The sequence below is a fragment of the Orbicella franksi genome, chromosome 2 (assembly GCF_964199315.1).
Source record: "Orbicella franksi chromosome 2, jaOrbFran1.1, whole genome shotgun sequence".
Taxonomy (NCBI): Eukaryota; Metazoa; Cnidaria; class Anthozoa; order Scleractinia; family Merulinidae; genus Orbicella; species Orbicella franksi.
Window position 1 is genome coordinate 32,952,290 of NC_138146.1, and position 24,646 is coordinate 32,976,935.

General features: G+C 39.9%; 1 protein-coding gene across 6 annotated transcripts in view; it reads right to left on the reverse strand.

Annotated features, from left to right (window-relative positions):
- Positions 1-23,955, reverse strand: part of LOC145479398 (uncharacterized) — a 47,647-nt gene extending 23,692 nt beyond the window's left edge. For 3 of the 6 annotated variants that reach the window (XR_014048419.1, XM_081457759.1, XM_081457755.1), the window contains exons 1-8: positions 8,529-9,089; positions 4,242-4,567; positions 3,422-3,602; positions 2,931-3,011; positions 2,545-2,636; positions 1,911-1,988; positions 1,274-1,465; positions 627-759 (exon numbers count right to left, since the gene is read on the reverse strand). Coding sequence is in view for 5 of the 6 variants with exons in the window: in XM_081457759.1 (XP_081313885.1) it covers positions 627-759; positions 1,274-1,465; positions 1,911-1,988; positions 2,545-2,636; positions 2,931-3,011; positions 3,422-3,602; positions 4,242-4,567; positions 8,529-8,690 (1,245 nt within the window). In the remaining variant the exon portion in view is untranslated. Of the gene's footprint in view, positions 1-626; positions 760-1,273; positions 1,466-1,910; positions 1,989-2,544; positions 2,637-2,930; positions 3,012-3,421; positions 3,603-4,241; positions 4,568-8,528; positions 9,090-19,090; positions 19,268-23,852 lie in introns of those variants that run through there. The other 3 variants (XM_081457758.1, XM_081457756.1, XM_081457757.1) reach the window with 3 other exon arrangements.
- Positions 23,956-24,646: the final 691 nt, after the last annotated feature.

The window sequence follows — 24,646 nt, forward strand, 5'->3', positions numbered from 1 at the left end:
ATGAAAATAAGATTTCATTTGCATGCAAATTAAACGCATTTTCACATGAATGGTTGTGCACCAAGCCTCGCTTTGATAGAGGGGCGTAGGGCAACTCAAAAATGAGCTGTTCCCATAAGCCTTCTGGGAGCACTAGGTCATGACCATCTTGGAAAAGAGTGGAACAAGCATGTCCCAAGGATGTGGCTAAATGGGCAAGCTCGGTACCAATCTCCCTGTGGCTCAGTGAGAAGTGTGAGGAATGTGACGGGTTGCATTTCCGTCGGGGAGTCAGAACTTTTCCTTTGTCTCATAATAACAATAACAATAACAACAACAATAACAACAACAACAATAACAATAACAATAACAACAACAACAATAACAATAACTAATAATAATCACTTTAGTTAAGTGTCGATGTATTTAGCACTAATGTGCTAATTGGGGACACTGTAAATAAATAAACAAATATTTCAAATATAACACTAGACGTTACATTGTAACGTCTCACGCTTACAAGTAACAAACTGAACACAGTTACTTAATTAATAAACTTAAAAGTCCTCTGGAAAAATATCCGCGAAATGCTCGTTTTACATCTACAGAGCACAGTTGCTTTCACTAAGCAACAGTTTCATAGTCACCTTATAGATAGCGAACCCAATAGAAGGTCGACTTTCGTTAGCTGGTGTTCTCTTTCGATCAATGCGCATGAGTGAAACTACAATTGAACAGCGATCTTCGTCATCGTCCTCATCGGGGTCTTGTAACTGAATCCTGTTAAACATAACAAAACTTCATAATTACGGAAGGCTAAATCCAGCCAACTACTACCTGCTGCCGATCAAAACCTAAAGTACAGTTTTAATTTGTGCTGTTCCTCAAAGGCACTTTTTGGTTTTCTCTTCCAGAGTCTATCTGACGATGGAAGACCATGGAAGAATTGCTGGTTCGTACGTCAGGTATGTTACACATTGGCACATTCCCGTCAAAAAGATACGCCTTCGCAAGCTATAGCGAAGCACACTAATTTTACAACTGGAAACTGATCGCGTACTTGCATTGGAGTTGCAGATGTATTTGGCTTAGAAATTTCTCTAGTTATGACAACTTTCGAAGAATTCAAAACAATTGGTAATGACTCTAACATTGATGATTTTCTTAACTGCGCTCTTTTTCTAATAGCGTGTTATAATTTTTGTCATTTTGCTTTTGTTAAACAAAGTTCAAACCCTGAGGTTTAACAACCACCGGATCATGTTTTCACGGGGACATGTATTTCTCTCAATACCTTATTTGAGGATTGATGTGGTAAGTATAAATAAAGTTCCTGCAGCCACCAGCTGTAGCATCAGCCTGCCACCGGCCTTTCACTCGTCTTATTTTCCATGATTTTTTCTCGTTCTTTTCCAAAACACTGTCTGGGGTAAGCATGCATATGTCTATTCGTGTGAAATTCACCTGGAAATCCTCCACTGTCATCCTATGAATAGACAATTACTGATATAAAAGATTGAAATCCGCATCTTTCATATCTAAATAATTTTAAAACACAAACAGGTAGTCTGTATGAAAAGGACAATGCTGTTTGCTATTTTCAAATATCTCTTTGATAATCAATCTTTTAAAATATGCAAAATCAGTCATGTGTTGACGTCAAATTTGATGAAAAAAGATATCTCAGCCAATTTGTATCCCCGGCACTGATCGAGATATTTGCAAACGGTAAAATGCGTTTTTATTCTTTCCCGGAATCCTATATGATACACCTAAAAAACCCATGAAAAAAAAAAATTTGATCATAGTAGCACTTTAACAGTTTATTTGAAGCTAAGCTCCAAGTTGTGGAGGCTTCACCTCAATATCAGGCCGACAACTCTGAACCCAGTCAACTAAAACACTTCTACAGGTCAGAAAATTGCACTCACCAAAATTCTCCGTCATCGAGAAACACAAGGTTTAGTCTTTTTCTTTCCTCTGATGATAATTGATACCACTCTTCAGACCTGGGATGTGCACGTTAGAAAAGTTCGAGATGAAACAAGAATGGCTGAAGCCACTTTATGTATTATATTAAAATGCTACCGACTAGCTAGTTAAGGCTAGCTGAATTGAATTTAGTCTTGCTGAATATTCCAAATGAAGGCTAATGGTAGCCGTTTCTAGAAGCACATCAGTTTTCTTCTTAATAAAACTGGGTAAGAACTACTATAAAAAGTTAAAGACTAATAGCCATCTATACTCAGACACAGTTGCAGTTTAGCCGTAACAATTCTTTTGTGACGAAAAGATTACAATTCAAGCCAGTGCAATTCGTAATTATTGGTAAATCCAAACGCAAGCAAAAGCAGAGCACTGCAGGATTGCAAGTTCATCGTATTGCCGGCAGGTTTCCTTTTATCACCCTGCGGCTTTTAGAGAACAACTTCGGCATTGGTCAATATTAATGTTTGGCCCTAAAATGAGTTTCTTTCTCCAAGTTTATATTACAAGCTAAAGGGAGATTCGACTGCGTTGGCCCTTCCTCGTTTGTTCTGAAAATTAATTAAAAGTGATTGTCACCCGTCACTCCAAGCTCCCACCCATTCTGAGCTATCGCCATGAGGATTGCGGAGACGAATTAGCTTCAGTCCGCGCAAAGTAGGTAAATTAACCTGTGAATGGCAAAAGGCATATGTGAGAGGGAGGAAATAGAATTGACCGTAAAGAGGAAAGTAGGCAACTAAAAAACAAGTGCATTTCAGTCAGTCCAGTTTAACTGCGACGGTCAGTTTTGTTTTTGTAAACTCACTCAGCCTATTCAGTGTGTAATCAACAAAGAGGATCTGCATGCAACATGATGGTAACCAAGTTAAGCAGCAAGCTACACTTAAAGAATTGCATTGAGACCTGTGAGAAACGCCTGCATTGTGAGCAATTATTTCCATGACGCGTTAGTGAGGAGTTACCTTGGCAAAGCCTGTTATCGAATACGCATGTCCCGTTATAAGTCCATTTGGTAATCTTTCCGAAATGGTTTGTGCACTCGTCTACAGTAAATAGACAAAAACGAGAAAATCAATTAAAAATCATCATGGATTAACAGTCAATTATTACATTAGCTGGATTTAAATCGCAGGGTAAGGGTGAAAAGCGGATTCATGGCATGCCGTCCTCAAATATCACTTGCATGCAGTTAAATTTCCAGTCAAGTAGTTCCTCTCTGGAAACTGTATTTTTCCCTCCTCTATTTTAACAGCTTTTTTTGACTGTGACATTGTTTTTATTCGTTTCCAATTGCTCCAAGAGGCAATGGGGGGAAGGGAGGGCTTGGTCATTCTATCTTTTCACGAAGAAACGCCAGTAAAAAAGCCCAACGATCTGTCGGTTTGTATTTTATTCAATGACCCAACGAACTTATTCTTTGCACGCCTACATCCTTTGGGCAAAATTCTTTTACCTCTACTGAGGCACCCATCAGCGAGTTCCGCTCGTGCGCCTTTTGTAGAACTTTATTCACATCTAGTGAGCCCTCAGGTAGAGACGTTTGTAAGTTGATCGTCTCGATAAGGCCTCCAGTGAAATCTTGTAGAGCTTCACTTATTCGTCCTAAGCCCATGGCCTCGTAGGATCCACAAACTCTGCAATAACAAAAGACTCAGTCTAATCTAACACTCACTCAAGGAAACTCATATTAGAACTGAAACGTGATTTGAGGATAAGAGACCTATGAGTTTCCTATAGTATCCGCGATAATCTATGCGTCTGTTGGGCTTTTCAATGATCCAAGAAAAGCGTGTTGAACGCTATAAACAATGCAAAAAAAAACAAACACTACAAAACAAAACAAAACAACAACAACAACAAAAACAACAACAACAACAACAACAAATGATGGAAAATCAAAGTGACCGGGCACACATAACGTTTCCCACAGTATTGACTCAATGTAGATTTAGTTTGTATTTATTTCTATTTCATTGCATTGTTTTCAAGAATACAAAGACCTGGCATTTTCGAAAGGTTCCGAGGTTCTTTAGGGATCAGAGGTAATTGCTAGTAGCAGGCTTTGTAGAAGTTCACAGAGCATGCACAGGTCTATCAATACCTTGATTTTATCTTGAAGAACAGTTTCAAAATAGACGGGATACAAACGGCCAGTTTTAAAAAGAGCGACGTCACGGTGTGAGCGTCTTTTCTATCTTTGTAAACTACAATCATTGGAATATTTTAACCTGAAACTCTAAAAGACTTCGAAGGTTTCTCAATACTTAACTTACTTTGCATAAGCCTTCTCTAACAACGGGATCCAGAATTCTTCCGCCTCAACTGAACAAGCGTAATACAGCTTACCATTGTGAGTGGGAAGGAAATCATCAATAATAACCTCCACCCATTCACCGAACCGCCAAAAGTTAAATCTGAACATTCCGCAGTAAGTGGGTTCATCGAATCTTTGATCGGGGGGACACACTGCGTCAAACAACTCCTCGGCGTCTGTCAAAGATGCCAACGCAGCCACAAACCAACAGTTCTGCAATCGTCCTTGAGCAATGTCTGTCCGTCTGACTCTTGTGGTGAAGAACTTGGGTGTTTCGCAGATGTCCTGGAAGTTAAATGAGCAACGTCACGATTTGCGCATCTTGAAAAGTTTAACCTAAATTTTTCAAGTTCGTCGTTTGTAATCCGTGTCAATCTTCTCCATCGTTAACTAGTCTTGTCCCTTTATGGTTTATTTAGCCTCTTTTCTAGCTTAGTGAACTACTATTTTCAGGTTTCCTTGAACTGAAAAGTAGTTTTGCACCAGGCGAAAACAACTCAAAATCGCCGCGACTTAGCTCCTTTAAGTCAGACTTGACCTTTAACTACTGAAGAGTGGAAAACATCTGATATTAGAGAGCATAAGTATTGCTTACGACAGCCTCGTCAAATACAACGTCCATTAAAAACTAGTAAAAGTTGACAATACAGCTGTCCCCCCTGTAAAAAACATTTTGAAGGTCCAAATTGTGTGCCAGATTTGTTTATTTGTGTCTCAATGTTATTCTCATTTTCATGTGTAGTATTTTTGCATAAACTGACTAATTTTCATATATTAGCATGCTTAATATTCAAAATAGAAGGGTTACAACATTTTTTCATAAGCCTATAAAAAATGCTTAAAATGAAATTAACTTTTTCGTTCACGATTATGCAGATCTTTTCAGATTGTTAATCAGTGCTAAACTATCCTTCAGCTGAACTGAACAGGTAACAATAGTATTCATTTCGAAATAGACGCCAAAGCAAAAATAGCTAACGTCATTTGTGTAAAGTAAGCAGAATTCCTCTCTTTGAGCAAGGAGAAATATAAAATAATTAAACACTTGTTAACTTAAACGCGTATTACAACAACAACAACAACAACAACAACAACAACAACAACCACCTTTATTTGTACTCTCTCTCACGCGTACTAATTGCAGAAAATATAGATAATAAAATTAGAGTACTGAAAGTGAAGAATGATCATCGCAGTTAATTTTCCAATTTAAGCAACTGGAAAGAAGAAGCCTGAAAAAAAAAATCAGGGCTTCAACGGGATTCGAACCCGTGACCTCCGCGATACCGGTGCGATGCTCTACCAACTGAGCTATGAAGCCACACATTGGGAGCGAGGAGCCACACATTGCGACCTCGCTCCCAATGTGTGGCTTCATAGCTCAGTTGGTAGAGCATCGCACCGGTATCGCGGAGGTCACGGGTTCGAATCCCGTTGAAGCCCTGATTTTTTTCAGGCTTCTTCTTTCCAGTTGCGTAAATTGGAAAATTAACTGCGATGATCATTCTTCACTTTCATCTATAACCGCAGTTCATATATGAAATATTTCATATAAACTTTACAAAATTAGAGTACTGTCTGCCTGGAATAACCATAGGGGCTAGCGGAGCCAGGCAGCCTGTTGACATCAGCGTTAAATGAAAATAAATTACAGGTCAGCAAGATGCACAAGGACTTCCTCCTAGAGTTGTAACTCCCATAAGCCCAGTATTGGCATTTCTAAACGATCAACAGTAACAAGAAATGGAACATGAACTTCTTGTCCCTCCTTTGTCGGTGATGGAAATCGTACTCTCACTCTGCCCAACCAATGAAAGGAATCTTGGTTCCGTTCGCGGCTGTGAGATCAAGTCCAACGTTAATTAGTTCTGAAATGTCTTTCACTGCTGTTCCTGGAAGCGTTTCCTCTAGCATTGCCTGCGTCATTATTGACACCTGAGCCCCAGTGTCCTAAAGAGCTGATACTTCGGAATCGTTCAAGAGAAACTTAACGGTGCTCTTTCTTCCAACAAGGTTAATAATCTTAGCATGTTGCGTTGGTGTCAGGTGGCTCACAAATTTCGTCTCAGCGGATTTGGGATTCTCCCTTTGAGTTAGCACCTTTATAGCCTGGCATATATTCTAGTGGTTCGGCCATTGTTCCTTTTGGCATCTCCGAGAACAGTGCCATACCACCTGGCATTGGGAACAGCGCTGATATGGGACTTGCATTTCTACACTACCACAGCAGTTACATTGGTGAGACGTATGCGAGATGTCGGCTACTACTGGTCCCGCACAAGCAGCCGGTTTCCGTTTAACGGCCGCTGTCCAGACAACTCACCATAACGGCAACCAACGGCATAGCCACTTCCACATTTGAAGCAATGATTACACCACTGTTCTCCCTTTGCAAGGCACTTTGAACATTTGGGTGGGCGCGGTGTCGTCTCGCATCTTCCTTGTCCTCTTCCGCTGCTCCATCTGTTTCTCTCCCTTGTTCGGGCTGGGGGGTTGTCCCAGACCTAGCCTTAACCTCAGTCTTAAGTGCTTCAACTGCAGCCTTGAGTTCTTGAAGTTCTGATTTAATACTGTTAGTTGACTTGGGGTCCTCTTTTGGGGGCGGTACTTTACCAGGAGGTACTTTAGTTGGTCCTGGTGATTCCTTACCGATCTGGGACACTGTAGGTGATTTACCTTTCGATTGGTTTCTCAGTTTCTTTATCCTTTCTTCCTCGGCTGAGACTACGAGGTTGAGCTCATGAATTAGTTCTTCATCCTCAACTACTGGATTGTTTAAGAATGGCCGGAGCTTAGTTCTAATGCTGTCATCCTGGAGGCCAGTCTCAACGGTTCTGCGAAAGAGCTGCTGGACGTGACCAGTATCATACTTCAATGGGTCTTACCCTTCCTGGCTTGCAAAGAGTATCTTCTGTCTCAAGTCGAGGGCTCGCATTACGAATGCTTGAGGTGTTTCTTTCCCATCTTGACAGATGGATGCTAAACTCTGGTACAATTCTGCAGTACTCTTAACCCCATAATGACTACGAAGAATCTTCTTCAGGCAGTCAAGTGACAGATCCTTAAAGGATTCCAGATAACTTCTTAAAACTAACCCAGGACTGATGGTGCGAATCACTCCAACCACAATCTCATGCTCGTTGTACTTTTGTTCAACACCCGTTTCAATTTGTTTCCGTAGTGAACTGTAATTCAATTTATCAGCTTGGTCTGGATCCACAATCTGGCCAGTAATCTTAAATTGACGTCGAAGTACACTCGTGGATTCAATAAGAGAATGCAAAGGGGATGTCATGCCATCACCTGACTGTGAATTTAACTCCTGCTTGACCTTAGCACAATCTACTTTACTCTCCGATTCCGTGGTTTTCTGTTTGTGAAGAAGCTTAAGTTCTTCGATTTCTTTCTTTTAAAAAAATAAACTCACTCTTATATTCTTTAACATCTTCGAGTGGCGGTGGAGTGCATCCAGTATCTCAACGATAGCTTGGAGAAAAGTCACTTTTTCCTCTTACTCCACACCTGTTAACTCTTTCTCGATAACATTAGCGATTTTATTGATGATCGGAACCTTCGTTTTGTCCTTCAATTCCTCTTCATTTATCTTTAAATGCTTTGCAACCAGCTTGGTATTTTCTACGGTCGCTTTGCACAGTTCCGTGTGGATTCTTAATTGAAGCTCCTCCGCCATTTCTTACTCGAACTTTTATCATGACACTTTACTCGACGATACAGCTTCTTAGTTTCTTACCCCGTCTATTTGGTTGCATCACCATCACCAGAACAGTCCACTGGTCGTGCGGCCATATTTGCATCACTCGATGATATCGGCTGGTATTTGGACGTGTAAAGAACGGCGTTCTTTCCTTCTATCGGCTGAACTGCCAGGCCAGAAATACCAATTTTGTTACTCGCTCGCCGATAGAGCTTCAAAGCAGGATCTCGACCGTGACTCGAGTGGGAAACAGCGAACTAATCCACAAAGGCAGTCGACACTTTCGACCATGTGCTTTCTTCTTTATTACACTTATACCGCAAGGGCTTATGCGAGTTACAACCCTATGAGAATTATGGGTCACGACCCTCACAAATGCACTCAAAAAAAGAGAGGAAAAGAAGAGAGAGACAGAAAAAAAACTACGCTCTTAGGGAAGTCTGAAATAATTAAATTTGTATATGAGTATAAAATATTAATATATATAAGAGAAACAGACAATTAATAGCTAATTCTGAAATAAAAACATACCTTTGGTCTCTTCCATTGCAGGTTTACAGATGGCTTCGTCTTGGTGGAGAGGCTGCGGAAAATTGGCGGGAACTCTCTGTCTTCATACAACTCTCCACTCCTTTGTAGCTGTCTCTGAAGAGATAGGTACTTCTCTCGCGGTAACGCGCGCTTAAGGGACATCGATTATAAAGTGCTGCAACTACTAAGCACCTGATATTGAAATTTGGAAAAAGAAAGCAAAATTAGTCTACAGATGCTGACAAAGGGCATTTTATGTCCTACAACGTAGGACATACCTTCTGTATGCAAGACCGTTACAGTTCAGGAAGATATTGAAAAAGACAAAGAAGTAAAAACCACAGCGTTTTTTTCCAGAAGGAGTTTTAGTGAGCAGGATTTAACCAGTACAAACATGGATTCCCACTCCCTAGCAGATTTCAAACAGAGCAGTTTGGAGCTAAAACGTCAGTAGAAACGTTGCACCGATGCCGCGCAAGAAATCGACAGAAACACTTCTCCTAGTCTCTCAGACACAATCAAACCAAGTCTATTTCACGGATAAGAAACAGAAAACTTTGAACGTTGGTTTGCGAAATGTAAACTACACCTGGAGCGCCGTCGAATTCGACTCACAAGTGAAACAGCACTTGTTGAACTAGCCCTGCACTTAGCGGCGCCTGCTGAATCACTTTTCCGCTCGCTCTCCGACAGTGATAAAGAGTATTTTGATTCCCTGAGCGATGCCCTACGGGAACGATTTTCATCTAAAGATCGCGATTGGCGCACGCGTCAAGTCCTCTCTTCAAGGAAAAGAAGACCAAGGGAGCTCTTGGACAAATACATTGAAGGGCTAGACTTGCAGAACGGCTCTGACTGTCTTGAATTATCGGAAGACGAAAAAGTCTGGTTTTTCACTCAAGTTTTACGCCCTGATACACAGCGAGATGTACTGATGCGCAAACCCCGAACATTCAGAGAGGCAGAAAACCCTGCTTGGTTAACTCAGACAGTTCAGCAGTCCCCACAAAACACCAAGGGAAATGACGCCCTATCCCGCATGCAACAGCGACTTGACACTCTTGTCTCCAGTCTAGAAACTAACGAGAAACTAACGGAGGCTACTATCTCCGCTTACCAGTACTCGCCCCAGATTTCCATGGAAGAGAAACTCACTAATCTTGAGAAAAAAGTCGTGACTCTCTTTACTGGTACACACCTTCACGACACTGCCATCGCAGCCTATCAACCCACATCACGAGATAACTACACTCGTGACAGCACAAAAGATGACGCAATTAACCGCTTGCGAGAAGAAAACCGCCAATTAAAGGCCGGTCAGAGAGATCAACCCCAACGAGGAAGGAGCAGTGATAGCTATGTCAGGCTAATTTCCTGAAAGTTCTAGATCAGCACAACGAAGTCACTCCTTCTCTCAATAATGGAGAACCAGCACCAATTTCCCCCCAGCCTGCGTAGCTTGGCGGTTTAAGCAATTTGAGCGTGAGCACGAGCACGAAGCGGCAAAGCCGCGAAAACGAGCTCCCCCAGGCTCCTCGCGGCTTCGCCGCTTGTTTTCGCTTAAACCGCCAGGCTACACCGGCCAAAGATCACCAAGATAGCTCGTACTATGAGTTAGTGTGAAGTAATGTCAAGAATAAAGAAGGTTTGTTGAGCTCCAAAGAAGTCTCCTGGTTTTCTGCTGTGTCGTCGCTGTAGTAGAGCATAGAAACAAGTTCCCTGTGCCTCTGGCATCACATAACGAGTGCCGGCTGTCAAGCCAGTGGCTCAACCGAGTTATTCCCCATTCTGCAACGTTCCGCAGCGAAGATCACTATCATGCCAAACCATTTATCCGTTCACCCGTCAAGTGTTTTAGCTATTAACCGAGATATTTGCCAAACTCCCAAGCTAAGCACAGGCAATCACACGACTAGCGAACCATAAAACTTAACGTTACAATAATAAGATAATTTCAGTCAATACTTGGAGTAAGTGGGACATGTTATCGGACAGAAGGGCCTATTGGCGGCGAGCGGCCTTAAACATTGTTACGGAGATTTCATTGCTGGCAAACTGCCAACAGCCTGAGAATAATAGAGACGTTCGCGCCAAAAATGTTCCTAAGTACAGATTTTTTTTAAAACTTGCGATGTAGTAAGGCAAAGATATGCGATCACTTTTGCCAAAAAGTAAAAAAAACAAAAACAAAAACAAAAAAAAAAACATGGGGTCACCGCGTTCGTTTTCGAAATAAGGCGCATTGAAGACCATGCGTGTTTTTAGAAGCTTTTGTTATTTAAGAAGATCTCAGCGTACGACTATCAGGAATGTTACTAAAACTGGTAACGGGGAACGGGGAACAGGGAACGGGGAACGGGAGTCTGGGAACGAGTGTACAGCGGTAACCCGCGTGAAAATTGAACATGGCGGACAAAAGAAAAGAAAACAGAACAATTTGGGGAAATGTGAGGAAGTGTTACGATTGTAAACATGAGTTTCTACCGGCTGTGCCACCAGATCATGGCCCAGTACGTTCTTGTTAGAGCAGAGTCCGATTGGTACTGGGATAAACAAAGCATGAACTGGCGCCTGGGGTGAAAATTGAATCGGTATTATCCTGTATTATCATAAGCTACGTCCGCCAATCGGTCAGACCACACTCTTTTTTACATAGAATTTCAAGCCTTCATAGTCTACTCATATCTTCTCACTTTGTGCGCGAGCTGTCATATCAATATTTAAAAATAGCAACACGCAATATGATATCGAGGACAAGTGACATAACACATGAGCATCATTGAACGTGGGTCGTCCGCTGTCTTCGCATTCGGAAGCTAGAAAGGCGGCCTTTCGGAGATCGGCAAGTCAACTGGCAAATCAGGTGAGCAGCAGATAAATAACCTGTGGCCTGGCCGCTTTGTTAAAGACAAAATATATGAAGAAGCGAGCAAGGAATATTCCACAATAATGCTAATGTTGGTGAAAGATGACCGCGGAAAAGCGACTGCGTGACACTCGGTATGTTTTTAGATGACATGTCACGCAGCAGACGGAAGACAGTCTTCATTCTCCGTCTGCGTTTTGTACCCAGTCTGCAGTCTGCATTTTGTACCTAGTCTGCATTTTGTACCCGGTCTGCAGTCTGCATTTTGTACTGACCGATTGGGGTAGCATGTGATAATACCGATTCGATTTTCTCCCCAGGCGCTATTTCATGCTTTGTTTATCTCAGTACCATATTGGACTCTGAGGTACAGCCGGTAGAAACTAAAGTTTACAACCGTAACACTTCCTAACATTTCCCCAAATTGTTCCCTTTTCTTTTCCTTTGTCCGCCATGTTGAATTCTTAGGCGGGTTCCCAGACTCCCGTTCCCGGTTTCCCGTTTCCCGTTTCCCGTTTCCCGTTCCCCGTTCTCCGTTACCAGTGTTAGTAACATCCGACTATCAGGAATAAAAGAAGCTACATTAGTGAAATTTAGATCAGGTTAACGTACTCAGTTCAAGACAACTAAGTATACTAAGTAAAACCTTGAAGCTGATGTCGTTCCTTGAGGTGGAATAGGCCTTGAAAAAGAATACCTATTAACCTTGCCCGTCCACATTCGAATATTAGGGACCTTAAGATACGAGGACGGGAAGGCCAGGACGGGAGCCGCAGTGGACGCGGGAAACTTTCGCGGGTCCCGTCGTGTCGCCAAAGACAAAATGCTTAAGATGTGTATTTTCGTAAAGGACAGCGACGTCAACTATGATAATTTGAGCTTCGCAAAAGCTTTTCGTAAAAGCAATGACATCCTTTAGACTAAAGAGATGATAGAAATCTTGTCCTATTAAGCTTAAACGATGGTGAACAGTCGATGCTGAATTTACTCTTCTTTATAAGCGACGCAAACATCTCTATCAGTTTTTATTTGTAATAAAGAAACCGGAATCTCCGTACGAAATATTAAACGAACAATCTAATCGACCTGCTTCAGATGGCTTTTTACCACCGAGCATTTGAGAATCCTGTCGAAGGAGAATCCTGACATAGGGCGAATATTTCAATTTCCATCTGTAACTGTAACAAGCATTATAAAAATAAAACAAATATTACATCAAGTTCCGGGTAGTTAAAAAAAACACAACAACAACTAAAGATCACTTTGAAAATGTGAATTTTATTTGCTCGACAGATGGCAATCATTCTTGCAACGTGTTATCGACCTCGAGACTATACTTACACTGCTGTTTTCTCAATGCATACAGTTTGTATTTCGTTTTGAGCTTGCACACTCGTGACCGCGACCGAACAGTGACTGAAACACAAACGAACAGACAAGGAATATTTTTATTCACATTTTTTTTTTGTATTTCAGCGTTGTATTTCTACACTAGAATCACGAAAAATGTGCACCTAATAAACATTCTCACCAATATAACTGAAAATAATGTCCATTGGAACATTAGCCAGGGCAAAACAAGGGCAAAATAGTCTCTCACGTTTTCCATACGACGGCTAGTCGAGCGAAATGGCGTCCTCGACGAGACGACGACGGCAGAGAGATGAATCGAGAGTTCTCGTGCGCATGCCCGTTTGAGTAAATTTACTTCTGTCCTAGCTCGTCCCGTCCTCGTATCTTAAGGTCCCTATTTTCCCTTGAACGAGGCAACAAGGGCTAATTTGCAAGCAAACAAAAGAACACTAAAATGGCGGCCATTTTGGAATAAGCACGGCACGAAAAATTGGATTTACTCTAAATTTGATCCTGATCAAAGTCGAAGTCAAATATGATCATAGCTTTGATCCAAACTTTGACGCGCGTCAAATGTGTGTCAAAAATGTCATGGCTTTGCCGATACATTTGATCCATGACAAAGAGGAGGGCAAATGTGATCTTAACTTTGACTCCACCTTTGACCCACGTAAAAGGGGGAATCAAATATTTTATGGATTTGCCATACATTTGATCCCTGCCAAAGGCGAGGTCAAACATGTCAATAACTTTGACTACAGTTTTGACGCGCGTTAAAGGCGTTCAAAGACACCACGACTTTGCATACCTTTGATCTCTTATGTCAAAGGCGTTCAAAGGCGGCATGGCTTTGTACAACTTTGATCCTACGTCATGTCATGTCAAAGGCGAGGTCAAATATGGCCATATCTTGCGACTCCGGTTTTAACGCCCTAATAACCTGCGTTTTCGTATTTTTTTGCTGTTTTAACGATAAAATGAAAGCTTGCTTTTTTGTCAATGTGTATTTTTTTAATAAAAAAGTTTTCACTTGACCTGGAGGTGGCACAAGGAAACAACTCGAAAACAGCGGGAAAACGCGGCTGCCAGCGGCTTCCCGCATTTTTCTGGCCAATCGGAATAAAGGTCAACGAAGTCGGCTGTGAGGAAAGCAGACATTTTTCTTCATTTGGCTACATTATGGCGGCTTTGGTGAAATTTTCGTTGTGTTTTGGACCAGGAAAAGGTAAGTCTCTGAATTTCGTTCATTTGTTTTCAATGTTCAGAGAATAACGGAGTTTAAAAAGTAAATTAAACGCAGCAATGGCTACATAAAGAGCTGTGAATTGCGTATATTTATGGCAAGACAGATCCTCGGCAGTGAAAACAATTTGGTCGATGATTAATTGCACTTGACTGAATCACAGTTGATCGGCAAAGCTCTTCGTTAAGAAAGACCAAACTTTATTTTCAATTCACATATACTTATTTACAAAAGTTGACAAAGATTTTTTTTTTTTTCTCACTCAGTCAAGTCTTGTGCATTAAATTGAAGTGTCTGTCATAGCATAGATTTTAGCATGATCAGTGCTTGAAATAAACGTAACTTAATAATTAAGCTTAAACTTAACTCTATTTACGTATAAATGGTTGTGCACAATGCCTCTGGTAATTTCTGAGCTTAAACAATTCCCTTGAAAGAAAGCTCATGTAAATATAAAGGAAATTTGCATTGAAGGAAAAACTCAGTCAGCCATGCATGACAATCCATCACGACCTGACTTAATTATCATATTCATTATACCATTAAAAGAGTTGTTGACTCTGAAAATTTAATCTATGGATAAGTTTCTGCTTTTGTCTCTAGCTACCATTCTATTGAAAAAAAGCTCTGTTTGTTGCCACAGTTGAAATTATGATGATGTTTGTTCATTAATGTAGATAAATGACTTCACTGGGTTGAATTTAACAAATTGCATGTGGTTTAGTGTGGTCTGTACTCTTATCGACAATGATACGCACCATCACAGTGGTCAAAATGTTGTGGACTCACGAAGCGCAGCTGAGTGAGTCCACAACAAATTTTGACCACTGAGATAGCGAGATCAATAGCAATTGTAGTAAAAATATGTTTTGATATTTGTTGTATCAGGCTTATGGATCAGTCATTTGGAACTCCACTATCTCCTGCCCAACCACCCCACCCCGAACCTGCCAGCATTTGACATTTTGAACTGTCTCCAGGGCTAAGAATGGTGTCATACCAGGTGATCAAATGCACCTACCCTGTGACATTTGCAAAACTGAGTAATAGAAATGTAGATTGAGTGTCAACCGAGGTGCCAATGGAGTGTTGATTGAGTATCGATTGGGTGTTGATAGAGAGTCGATTTAGAGGATTGATCAAGGGTATCAATCGACACTCGACCATGGATGCCTTTAGTACACATAATCCAGCTTATCCGTTAGTAGGTGAAATTGTTACAATGTTTGATAAAAAATCAAACTTGCCATTAGTTGCAAATTAAAAAGCTGACCCCATAATAATATTATTATGCGACCTCTCTGGACAATACCAGTAGTTTTAGAGTTTCATGTCTTGATCTTTTGAGCAGTAGACAATTAAATGCCAATAAATATGTGACTAGTGGAAATTTGCTTATGAATGTTGTTTTTATCCTTCAGCTAGCCACTCTAGAAGAACTGAAGAAATTAACAGAATAAATTCTGGGAGAGGATACAATATACAACTCTGTAGTTCATAGTCAACTCAGATGCAGTTAAATCATGCAATGCTCCAAAGTGTGCAAACATCAGAACATTTTGGTAAGTAAAAGGCTGGAATATTCATTTGTTATTTCTATATTTTGTAGCATAGACCATCTTATAATTTCTTCAGCCACAACTTTTAATATCTTTTTCCAGTAAAGAAAGGATATAAATAGATTTTGAAAACCTGGCTATAGCTTATTAATGTTATTTTAATTGATCATTTTTATTACAGTCTCACTCTGTGAAAAAAAAAAGTTGTTTCTTTTTGGTTCATTTAAGGGCAATTAGTAAGGAAATGTTGTCTTTCTTAAGGGACAAATACATCAACTGGCTCACCTGGATGAAAATTAAGTAATTAAAATGTTATTGAAAACATGCAAGGGGTGGGAATCTTTTTGGTAAATGAATCAAAGTTGCAGAATGTTGCAAACCAGTCTCAGGAAATGTTGGTTTTTGACTGGCAAAAGCTGAGTTTTGAATCTAAATTTTGAGTGGTTGTCTGCAATATCGACTGTTTTGGTTTGGCCATCAGGTTTCCAAACCAAATTTTTCCAAGCAAAATTAATAATATGATTAATTCATAACTATTGATGGGATCAGTAGAGAATTTAAGGCGTAGAGGATTTGATAATAACTTAGTAAAAGTAAATTGACAAAGACGTTTATTTGCTTTTACTCAATTTAAAATTTTGTTGGCAAATTTGACTGGATAATAGCCATTTCCCTCTATGAGATGCGGCTGCACTGGGAATCATAGTGGTTGTATTCATCATCTTGGACTGGATTTTTGTTTCAATGAATGAGCCATGCAATTCCATGCAGGCATGTCTCATGTTAAATCATTTAATTTTAGGAATTTTTTTCAGTGGAAAAAAGTGTACAAGTAGTTGCTAACTGTTTACTAATCAAATGTGCAATTATTTTGATATGTTTATATGCTCCTTTTCACATATGATCTACAAGGAAAATAAGGAAAAAGATTACACCACTGAACATGAAGAGATCTGCGGAAATTACACAGGAACAGCAATATTCCCAAAGTTGTGTGAATTCCTCATTTCTTGTCACAGTTTATGTCAGATTTGTTGATTTTTAGATTGCTATTCTGCAACCATAAAAGATCTTTGTCGTAAGAGGTCTGTAAGATGTCTTTAAGAGACAGGCAGACAGATGGACTGGTAAACTGGCTCTAGGCTTTTTGTTTATTTGTGTCAAGCTGTACACTTTTAAAATGACCCCAAGTCTTTGTTCTCTTACGAAATTCTAGCTGCAGGGGATAACCCTTGTTCAGCTGGTGAAATTAGCTTGTTAAACTGGCTCTTAATGACATACCTGTGTGACCAAATCTCTGAGTAGAGTGGAGAGAAATACAGAAAAAAGGCTACTATTGACAGAAGCACAAACTATTCGAAGGAGGAGTAATGATCTGATTGGTCACGTTTTATTAATGTGATATTAGCAAAACTACTATAGGCAAACTTTAAGGAATAGAATGCCAAGATTCACCCTTAATATTCATTTCCAACGTTTTTGTCTGTTTGCTTCTGTTTAGACAAATGCGGACAAGCAGTGGTCGACAGGATGGACTTATTCAGTGAAGATACGTTGATTAATTTCGTCAACGCCTTAGACTTTGTCAAAATGTGTCTTCCCAAGAAATAATGGGGATTTAGTTGGCATTGACCCCCAACAAGGCAGTTTAACCACTTTGATGAGAAAGAAGTGGAAAACACTGTATTCCATTCCACTTATAATGCAAGAATGAGCAAGTGCAAGAAGCAGAAAAGGAGAACTGCCAAAACATAAGGAGTTCCATGCAACGGACTGTACGTGCCATCTGGAAAGGACGCTTATACACTAGTTGACTTTTGTGCGAGGTTTGCTATATCTTTCCCGAAATTTTGCGGTTGTCTTCCCTATTGTCTAGTCTGGTCTAGTAAATTTAAGGAACTGAGAATTTAGCCGTAGTACTTCAATGTTAGATAAATGCACTTTGTACCATGGAAGATTTGTTGACTGTTGTTTTCACGATAGACAGAACAATGTTTTCCTTCTGATCAGTCTCATTACGTGTAGTTTGAAACAAAGCTTGTAACGTGGCTTTTTGAAACCTGAAGCCCAAAACATTTATGTAAGGTACTTGGATGTATTTACTCTTGATAAAAACGGGGAAAAAATTGAAACTGAGATGAAGTTGAACATATTTATTTTCTTAAAATTAGGCGCAATGATCTTTCCGGGCCGCTTTTCCGTTAACATTTGTCAATAGTTTGTTACAAAATAACTTTATTAAAGCTGATATATTCTTCAAAACTTGTCAGACATAAATCAAGAGTACGGATCTAATAGCGTCTTTCGTATGCGGAGCTACAAAGCTAGTGTAGCAAGCAGAAAAAAGCGTATAAGATGTGGATCGCGCGAAACGTGATCAACGGTCGCGCAGCGCGAAAGAGGAGCGCGAGCGAGAAGTTCGGGCGAGACGCGCGAGCGCGGAACGCGCAGAGTACCTTTGACAAACCTTTGGCCTGCGTCACAGGCATCTTCGACCACGTCTTTAGCAAACCTTTGACTCGAATCGCAGACAAATTTGATTACACTTTTGACCCGCCTTTGACAGTGCGCAAAGGCGTATCAAAGGATCACCTTTAACCCTAAAAACACAGGCGTTCAAAGGTGAGTAAAAACGGCCTTTCACGCCTTTGATTTGGTGGTAAAGGTTTATTCACAGATGATCTTTGATTCGCGTCACAGATCGTCAAAAGCGTGCAAAGGCGACCTTTACAAAACCTTTAACAACACATTTGACGCGCGGTAAAGGCGATTTTTCGTGCCGTGAAGGTGTATGTATGTGTCATGAATAATTGTAACCAAACGTGCGCTGACTCATGTGCCAAACTACTTCTGGTCCAGAATAATCCCAAGCCACGAAAACCATAGTTTTGCTCGAACATTAAGTATCCGAGCATATTTTCTTGCCAAATGGAAGATTTTGTTTATATATCAATAAGCAAATTATATCTGTTCCAATCGGTGTACCTTTGACGTGCAGTGGCTCAATATAAATCCCAGAAACAAAGCCTTCTTCTAGAGTGGCAGAAATTATGAAATCTTTCCCATTGCTCAAGATCTGTGCTTAATCAGATTTTCTTTCACAGTCATGTAAAATGTCATGTACACATCCCTTACTTCTCGCTACAGTGAATGTCAAGTCAGTATTTTAGTCAGCCTTAAATTTCATTTTTTGCCGTGGTGAATGCAGTGAATAGTCTCTGCAATATGAATATTAAATAAATATCATTCACAACTATATCCATCCATTACAGGAACGACTGGAAACAACACAATAATATTCCCTCAAAGTATAATACTGTACAAAGAAGCGATTGTTACAAAAATTAAACCGGTAAACAGTACGGCATGTCACTAAACGCCACATGTTTTTCTACACTAAGTCCGCTAAATTTTGTTACCCAGCAAATAAATCAAAATTGTTCCAAAACAACAATTGCAAATACACAAGTACAATCGGATGCAAATTTCTAACTCAAATTAAATATCCAATATCTGATAGTAAGTACATGTACTTACTTACTTTTACCATCGCTATACCGTATAACTCTATAATCTTATCAGAGCTACTCACTGGCTTAACCCTGTCCACATCTGTGTCAGCAATGCTGAAGTATCATTCCGTGCTCAACTGTTTGCGTAAAACTGTCGAGTTCCTTAGAAAATAAATTCTATTGTTTTTATGCTTTTCTAAGCAGCCAAGCACGACACCGCGGAAATACGTTTTTTGACGTCACCGTAACTGGTCAGTGGTCATCACCATCAGGCTGTGTTGTCCTTCGATCGATCAGTTCTCCGAGATCGGTATTTTGCTTCGTTTTAAGGTCGAAAATATCCTTGATACTTCTCGTTATTGGTGAGTTTGACGTCCTTAAGTGGGTTTTTAATACTCAAACAATGTTCGTAATGAATAGCGGTACAGGGGAGTCATTTTGTGTGGAGTAATGTGTAGTTTGCCGACTCGAGCCTGGATCGTGTTGCTTCAGTCGCCCTCGCCTCAGAATTGTCAAAAACAACGATGGGTATCCAGCAAAGCAGAAGATTGGTTCTGTATGCAGCTTTTGCAAGGATTTTGAAGACTAGTTGGATTTAAAGTGTAATTTGCATGAAATGGTTAAGGTACATGTAAGTCAGGACCGTTTTATTCACACTCACTTTGCGCCGACATGTGGTGCTTGTTCATTTAGATTATATTTCGCAACGCGTCAAAGAAGCTTTGATAAGAATTTGTCTTTAAAGACTGGCTTGTTTGGCGTTTCTATCACCTTTCTGACTTTCTGCGCCTTTTGGAGCAGGTGAAATAATTTTTTTTGTATCTGTTGCTGTCAGAATAAAACATTTCATTTCATTCACAAGATATTTCTCTATCATTAAAGATTGTTTAAGCCTACATTTATATATAACGGTGGCGTTTGCGAAGGGAGTAGAAATCGAAAATATTGTGATTTGTTGGTCGCAGCGAACGCTGGAAATACTGAAAACATTCAAGACCGCTCAATATCTTCGGTTCATTGACAATTTTTTCTTGCTTGAGGTCTTTTTTGTTTACATCGATTACATGTTGATAGTACATGGAAATTTTCAAGACCGTTTCCTTGTACATGTATGCTTAGGTAACTAAATATTTTAAAATGCCCAAACACCTGTATTTGTTTACACGAAACCGCTTCCACTTATGGGATGTGGTCAAGTTTCACATCTTTTGATGCTGAAAAGACATTCAACATTTCAGAGAGGCAGTAATCAACTCTTCAATGAAACCCACTAGTTTATTTTGTTTACTTCGTCATTTGAAGCTTTTCGATTTCTATTTCCCTATCTTACATGTGCATTGTATCAATTTATATAAATAATTGACTGTTGTTGTTTTTCCTTTCGTTTAATTTAATTCAGATGAGCTTTGCTCAATCACTACTAATTTTTACATTGTGTGTGCTTAATGAATCAGACATGTACATATCACGTGCTTTGAATCACTATGAAATTAATTATGATCCCCTTAGTAATAATATTGTATCATCCTCCCTTCTGTAAGATTCTTACTTAACTTGTAACCACTTTATTACAAGTCATTATAGCACCTGATGGCAATAAATTATATAATATTGTATCTATTTATTTTTTTTCCTGTGATAAATTGGCTAACAAGTGGGTTTGTTTATTCCACTGTGTCTCTGAATTGGCTTACTGTTGTCTACAAACCAGTGGTAATAAATCTTCGCTACGACTAACTCAGATACTAGACACAAAAGCATGTATTAAAGAACAGATACATTTCCTACAAATAATATCTATTGCATTTAGTTCATCACTTAAGTTCTACAACATTGCTTTTCGCCAGTGAGAAATTTTGTGCAAAGTCTGAAGTTGTAAGCTGCAAAAACAAGTTCTGTCAGTAGTTGTGAATTACTTAAAATCAGGCTTTGATATGAATGGCAGAAAGCGAGGAAATTAGAAATTGTCTCAAATACACAAGTGATAAAAGAGGTAAACTTGACTGAAATCTGTAGACTCCTTTTTTTCAGGTTTAGGGTTAAGGTTAGGCCTAAGGGACTAGGTGGGAGGTGCGATGGCCTCATGGTTAGTGCGCTCAGCAATGGATTGAGTGGTCCGTGTTCGAGCCCTGGTTAAGGACATTGTGTTGTGTTTTTGGGCAAGACACTCTCACAGTGCCTCTCTCCACAACGGTGTACATATGGGTACTGGTGAATTTAATGCTGGTGGTAATCCTGCCATCGACTAGCATCCTATCCAGGGGGTAGTAGAAATACTCCTAGTCGCTTCATGCTACAGAAACCAAGATAAGCCTGGCCTGATGGGCCACTTGGGTTGTAAGGTCCCTGCATCAAGTGGGGGGAGGGACAGGGGAGTCAGAACCTCCCACTTCCCATAGCCTTTTCTCCCACTTCCATACCTTTATCTCTTGACTCCCTAGAAGTCTCTAAAGACACTAAATGAAAGTCAAATAACATTTTCAGTTCTTGTTTTTGAACGTATTTGAAGCCTTAATGAATGACAAAAATTAGCATTTTACATTTCTCTCCGGATTCCTGCCCTATTAGCACTCCTGCTTCCTGCCCTTTTCTCTCCCGCTTCCTGCCTCCTATTCTCCTGAGCTCCTGCCCCCTGCCTCTCCCCACCATCAACAGATGGCTGAATGTCCAGGAGAGGAGTTGCCATATGGAGAGCATTGGTCAGTATTCTCTCAGTTGGTGTTTTTACAACACTGATGTTGTGGAAATCATCCATGGACAGTATCTAAAAGGATTTTTGCTGAGCCAAAATAGAAAAAAATGTACAATAGAAGAGGTTTTCTATTGGGAAATCTAGATAATAGTAATATGTAAACAAATATTAATTTTAGAAAGTTATACAGAGTCTCAGGCTCTAAGGTAATGTGCCCATAAATTATCTGGGTGGCCTTATAATCAGAAGATTGTTGTGTGAATACAGGGGGGATAGCCTATGTATAACTAAAAATGAAATTCATGTATTGAGTTTTAACTGGAAGTTGTTATTACCCAGATTTTATGGTATTTTTGTTGTCTTACAATAACATATGTATTTTTAATTACCCTTTTAACAGCTTTGTATTCCATGTCTTCTGCCATCTTAAGATAATCAGATGTCATGTACCTCTTGTTTTTTTCTAATAGCTAAATAGCTTTTTTTCTAAACTGTAATAGCTATGCAACTAGTTTAAAATACGTTTCACCCTTTAGAGGCACTAAAAGCAAAATACAGAACTGCAGCAATTCGAAATTATGACAAGAACCAAAGAAACAATAATAAACATGAAAATTTGAAATTTTATTTTCGCCAGCCTCAAGCTTCCTGAAGTACAGTATAATTAAAATTAGATGTTTAATAATAAAACATACCTCGGTGAATTCTTCCTCGAGTTGAGGCCAAGTTTTGAACCCTTTTGTGGCTTCAGTCCTACACTTGTTACACCAACGTGTCCAAGATTTATACGAAGCACTGCTTCGATTTCGGCCAACTTGGCCTATAATTCGGTGATACCGAGTGAGGAGAGGATGACCGTGTTTACTTGCGCGAGTGCCCCCAGTCGAACAAGTGGACGAACACGAGCATGTCTTCCCGACGAATTTGATCGAAATGCCGTTGACGTACCGATTCGTACGGTTCAAGCCCACCAATTCAACAAACTTGAGAAGTTGATGTCCTCATAACACCGCTACAGCAACACAAAAGCTGCCTAGTTTTAGCCTTAGCGCACATCGTAACGTAAATTGCCACTGACTCGCCGCTTGCGAGCATAAACTCTCACGAAACAACAACAATTTCACACTGTGTGCAAGTTCAGTTTGGCTTTGGCACAATATATAATATTAACTGAGAACTATTCAACGAATGAGCGGAGTTTAAAAGCTAAGTTTACAGTGTGCGCTCTAAGTTTTGTATCTTTTTGGCTATCGACAAGACTGTCTGCGAAAACCATGTAAAAGTTGCAGGCATTTTGTAGTTTTGTTAAGGTGTACCGCTGACCAGCAAAATACTGTATCGCGCCCCCCAAAACGTATTTCCGCGGTGTCGCCAAGCACCCTATAAGTGAACCGGATTAAATTGGTTGGAATATTTGCATCTTAAGTTATTTACTTTACCTGAATTACGCACACCTACATTTGCATGAAGAAAAAACGGAAAAAGTGTGTGATCGTTTACTTACTGAATTGCTTATGTAAGACTAAAGAGAATAAGTCGATTACGCATCTTGCACGCCTTCGCTGTACAAAGATTTTCCTCTCAACATTTTGTGAGCAGCCATCATGTATAAATTCAACGGAAGGTTTGGCGAAAGATGTGCGTATAGTAATTAGTGTTAGTAATAACAGTGCGATTTAATTCCTCAAACCACTCAACTTGTTTGCATAAAGCTGCGTGTTGTGCAACGTGTCGTTGTTGGGGCAATTAGGCAAGACATTTCATTGTTTTGAATCAGCGGCGTGGACGTATTTAATATTTGTGTAAGTAATTGCTTTTGACAGGATCACGTTAGGAAACTTAATAGATAGAGTCAGGTTGTGATCCTTCTGGCAAAAAAAAAATTCGCGACTTGAATGCACCGTTCTGTTGCGATACTTTAGCCAAATCAACCAGGGAAAGAACTGATTTCGTTTAGACTTTGATTTTCGATGTAGTGCCGTATCTGAGACAGATGGTTCATCCGCACACGCGATGGCTTTAGCTCAAGTATGCCAAGTTCATGTCTGCAACACAAGACTGACTTAGAGTATATATTTCAGAAATAATTATGAACTTACTTGCATACAGCCTGATTTTAGGACGGTCCAAGTTCATTCACTCTCCCAATATCCCGCAGTTTCAGTTGCACGGATATCTGGATCCATTTCTGATTGGCTAGTTTCTTACACGCTTTGTGATAGGATAGATTCTCGCGAAATCGATCACGCAACTATCAGGGAATACTGAAATTAAATTTGTTCTCGGGTTTCGCGAGTATGTACATTTGTAACATCAATTTTTTTGAGCTGGAAATAAGATATCTACGATTACAGATACTTTTCATTACTTCACACGTGTTTTTGAAGGGCACTTTACGCTCTTTTGTTAGGAGGAATTTTAAGTATAGTGGAGCCAGTATTGCAAATTTTATAGAGGTCATAGGTCTGCAGACCTCACTGTTGTCTGCATGGCCCTTCGCAGAGTTTGACACCCTGGTTGAAATCTCTGTAATTTGCATTGTGCTTTTACTATGGTTAGGCTCATTTCTATTGCAAGATATGTTTGAAGATCTACAAGTATTAGTTTTCAAGGGGCAAAGTTTGAAATATTCCGTGAACATATTGCTTACTTGCATTCTATTGAGACGTCGAGCCTGGCAATTTGATCGGAACTATTTGCACAATATGTTGCTTTTTGAATGTCTCTTATCACGGATATTATATTTATCTTTGTTCGGCTTTCTTCAGAGACTGCCGTATCTTGATTTCGAGAAAGCTATACGTTTGTATAGACACGTTCTTATGTTTCTCGCATCAATTTGATCGAACTTATGTCTCTCAGCGCCTGCGTTTCAGCCGGACGTGTCACAAAA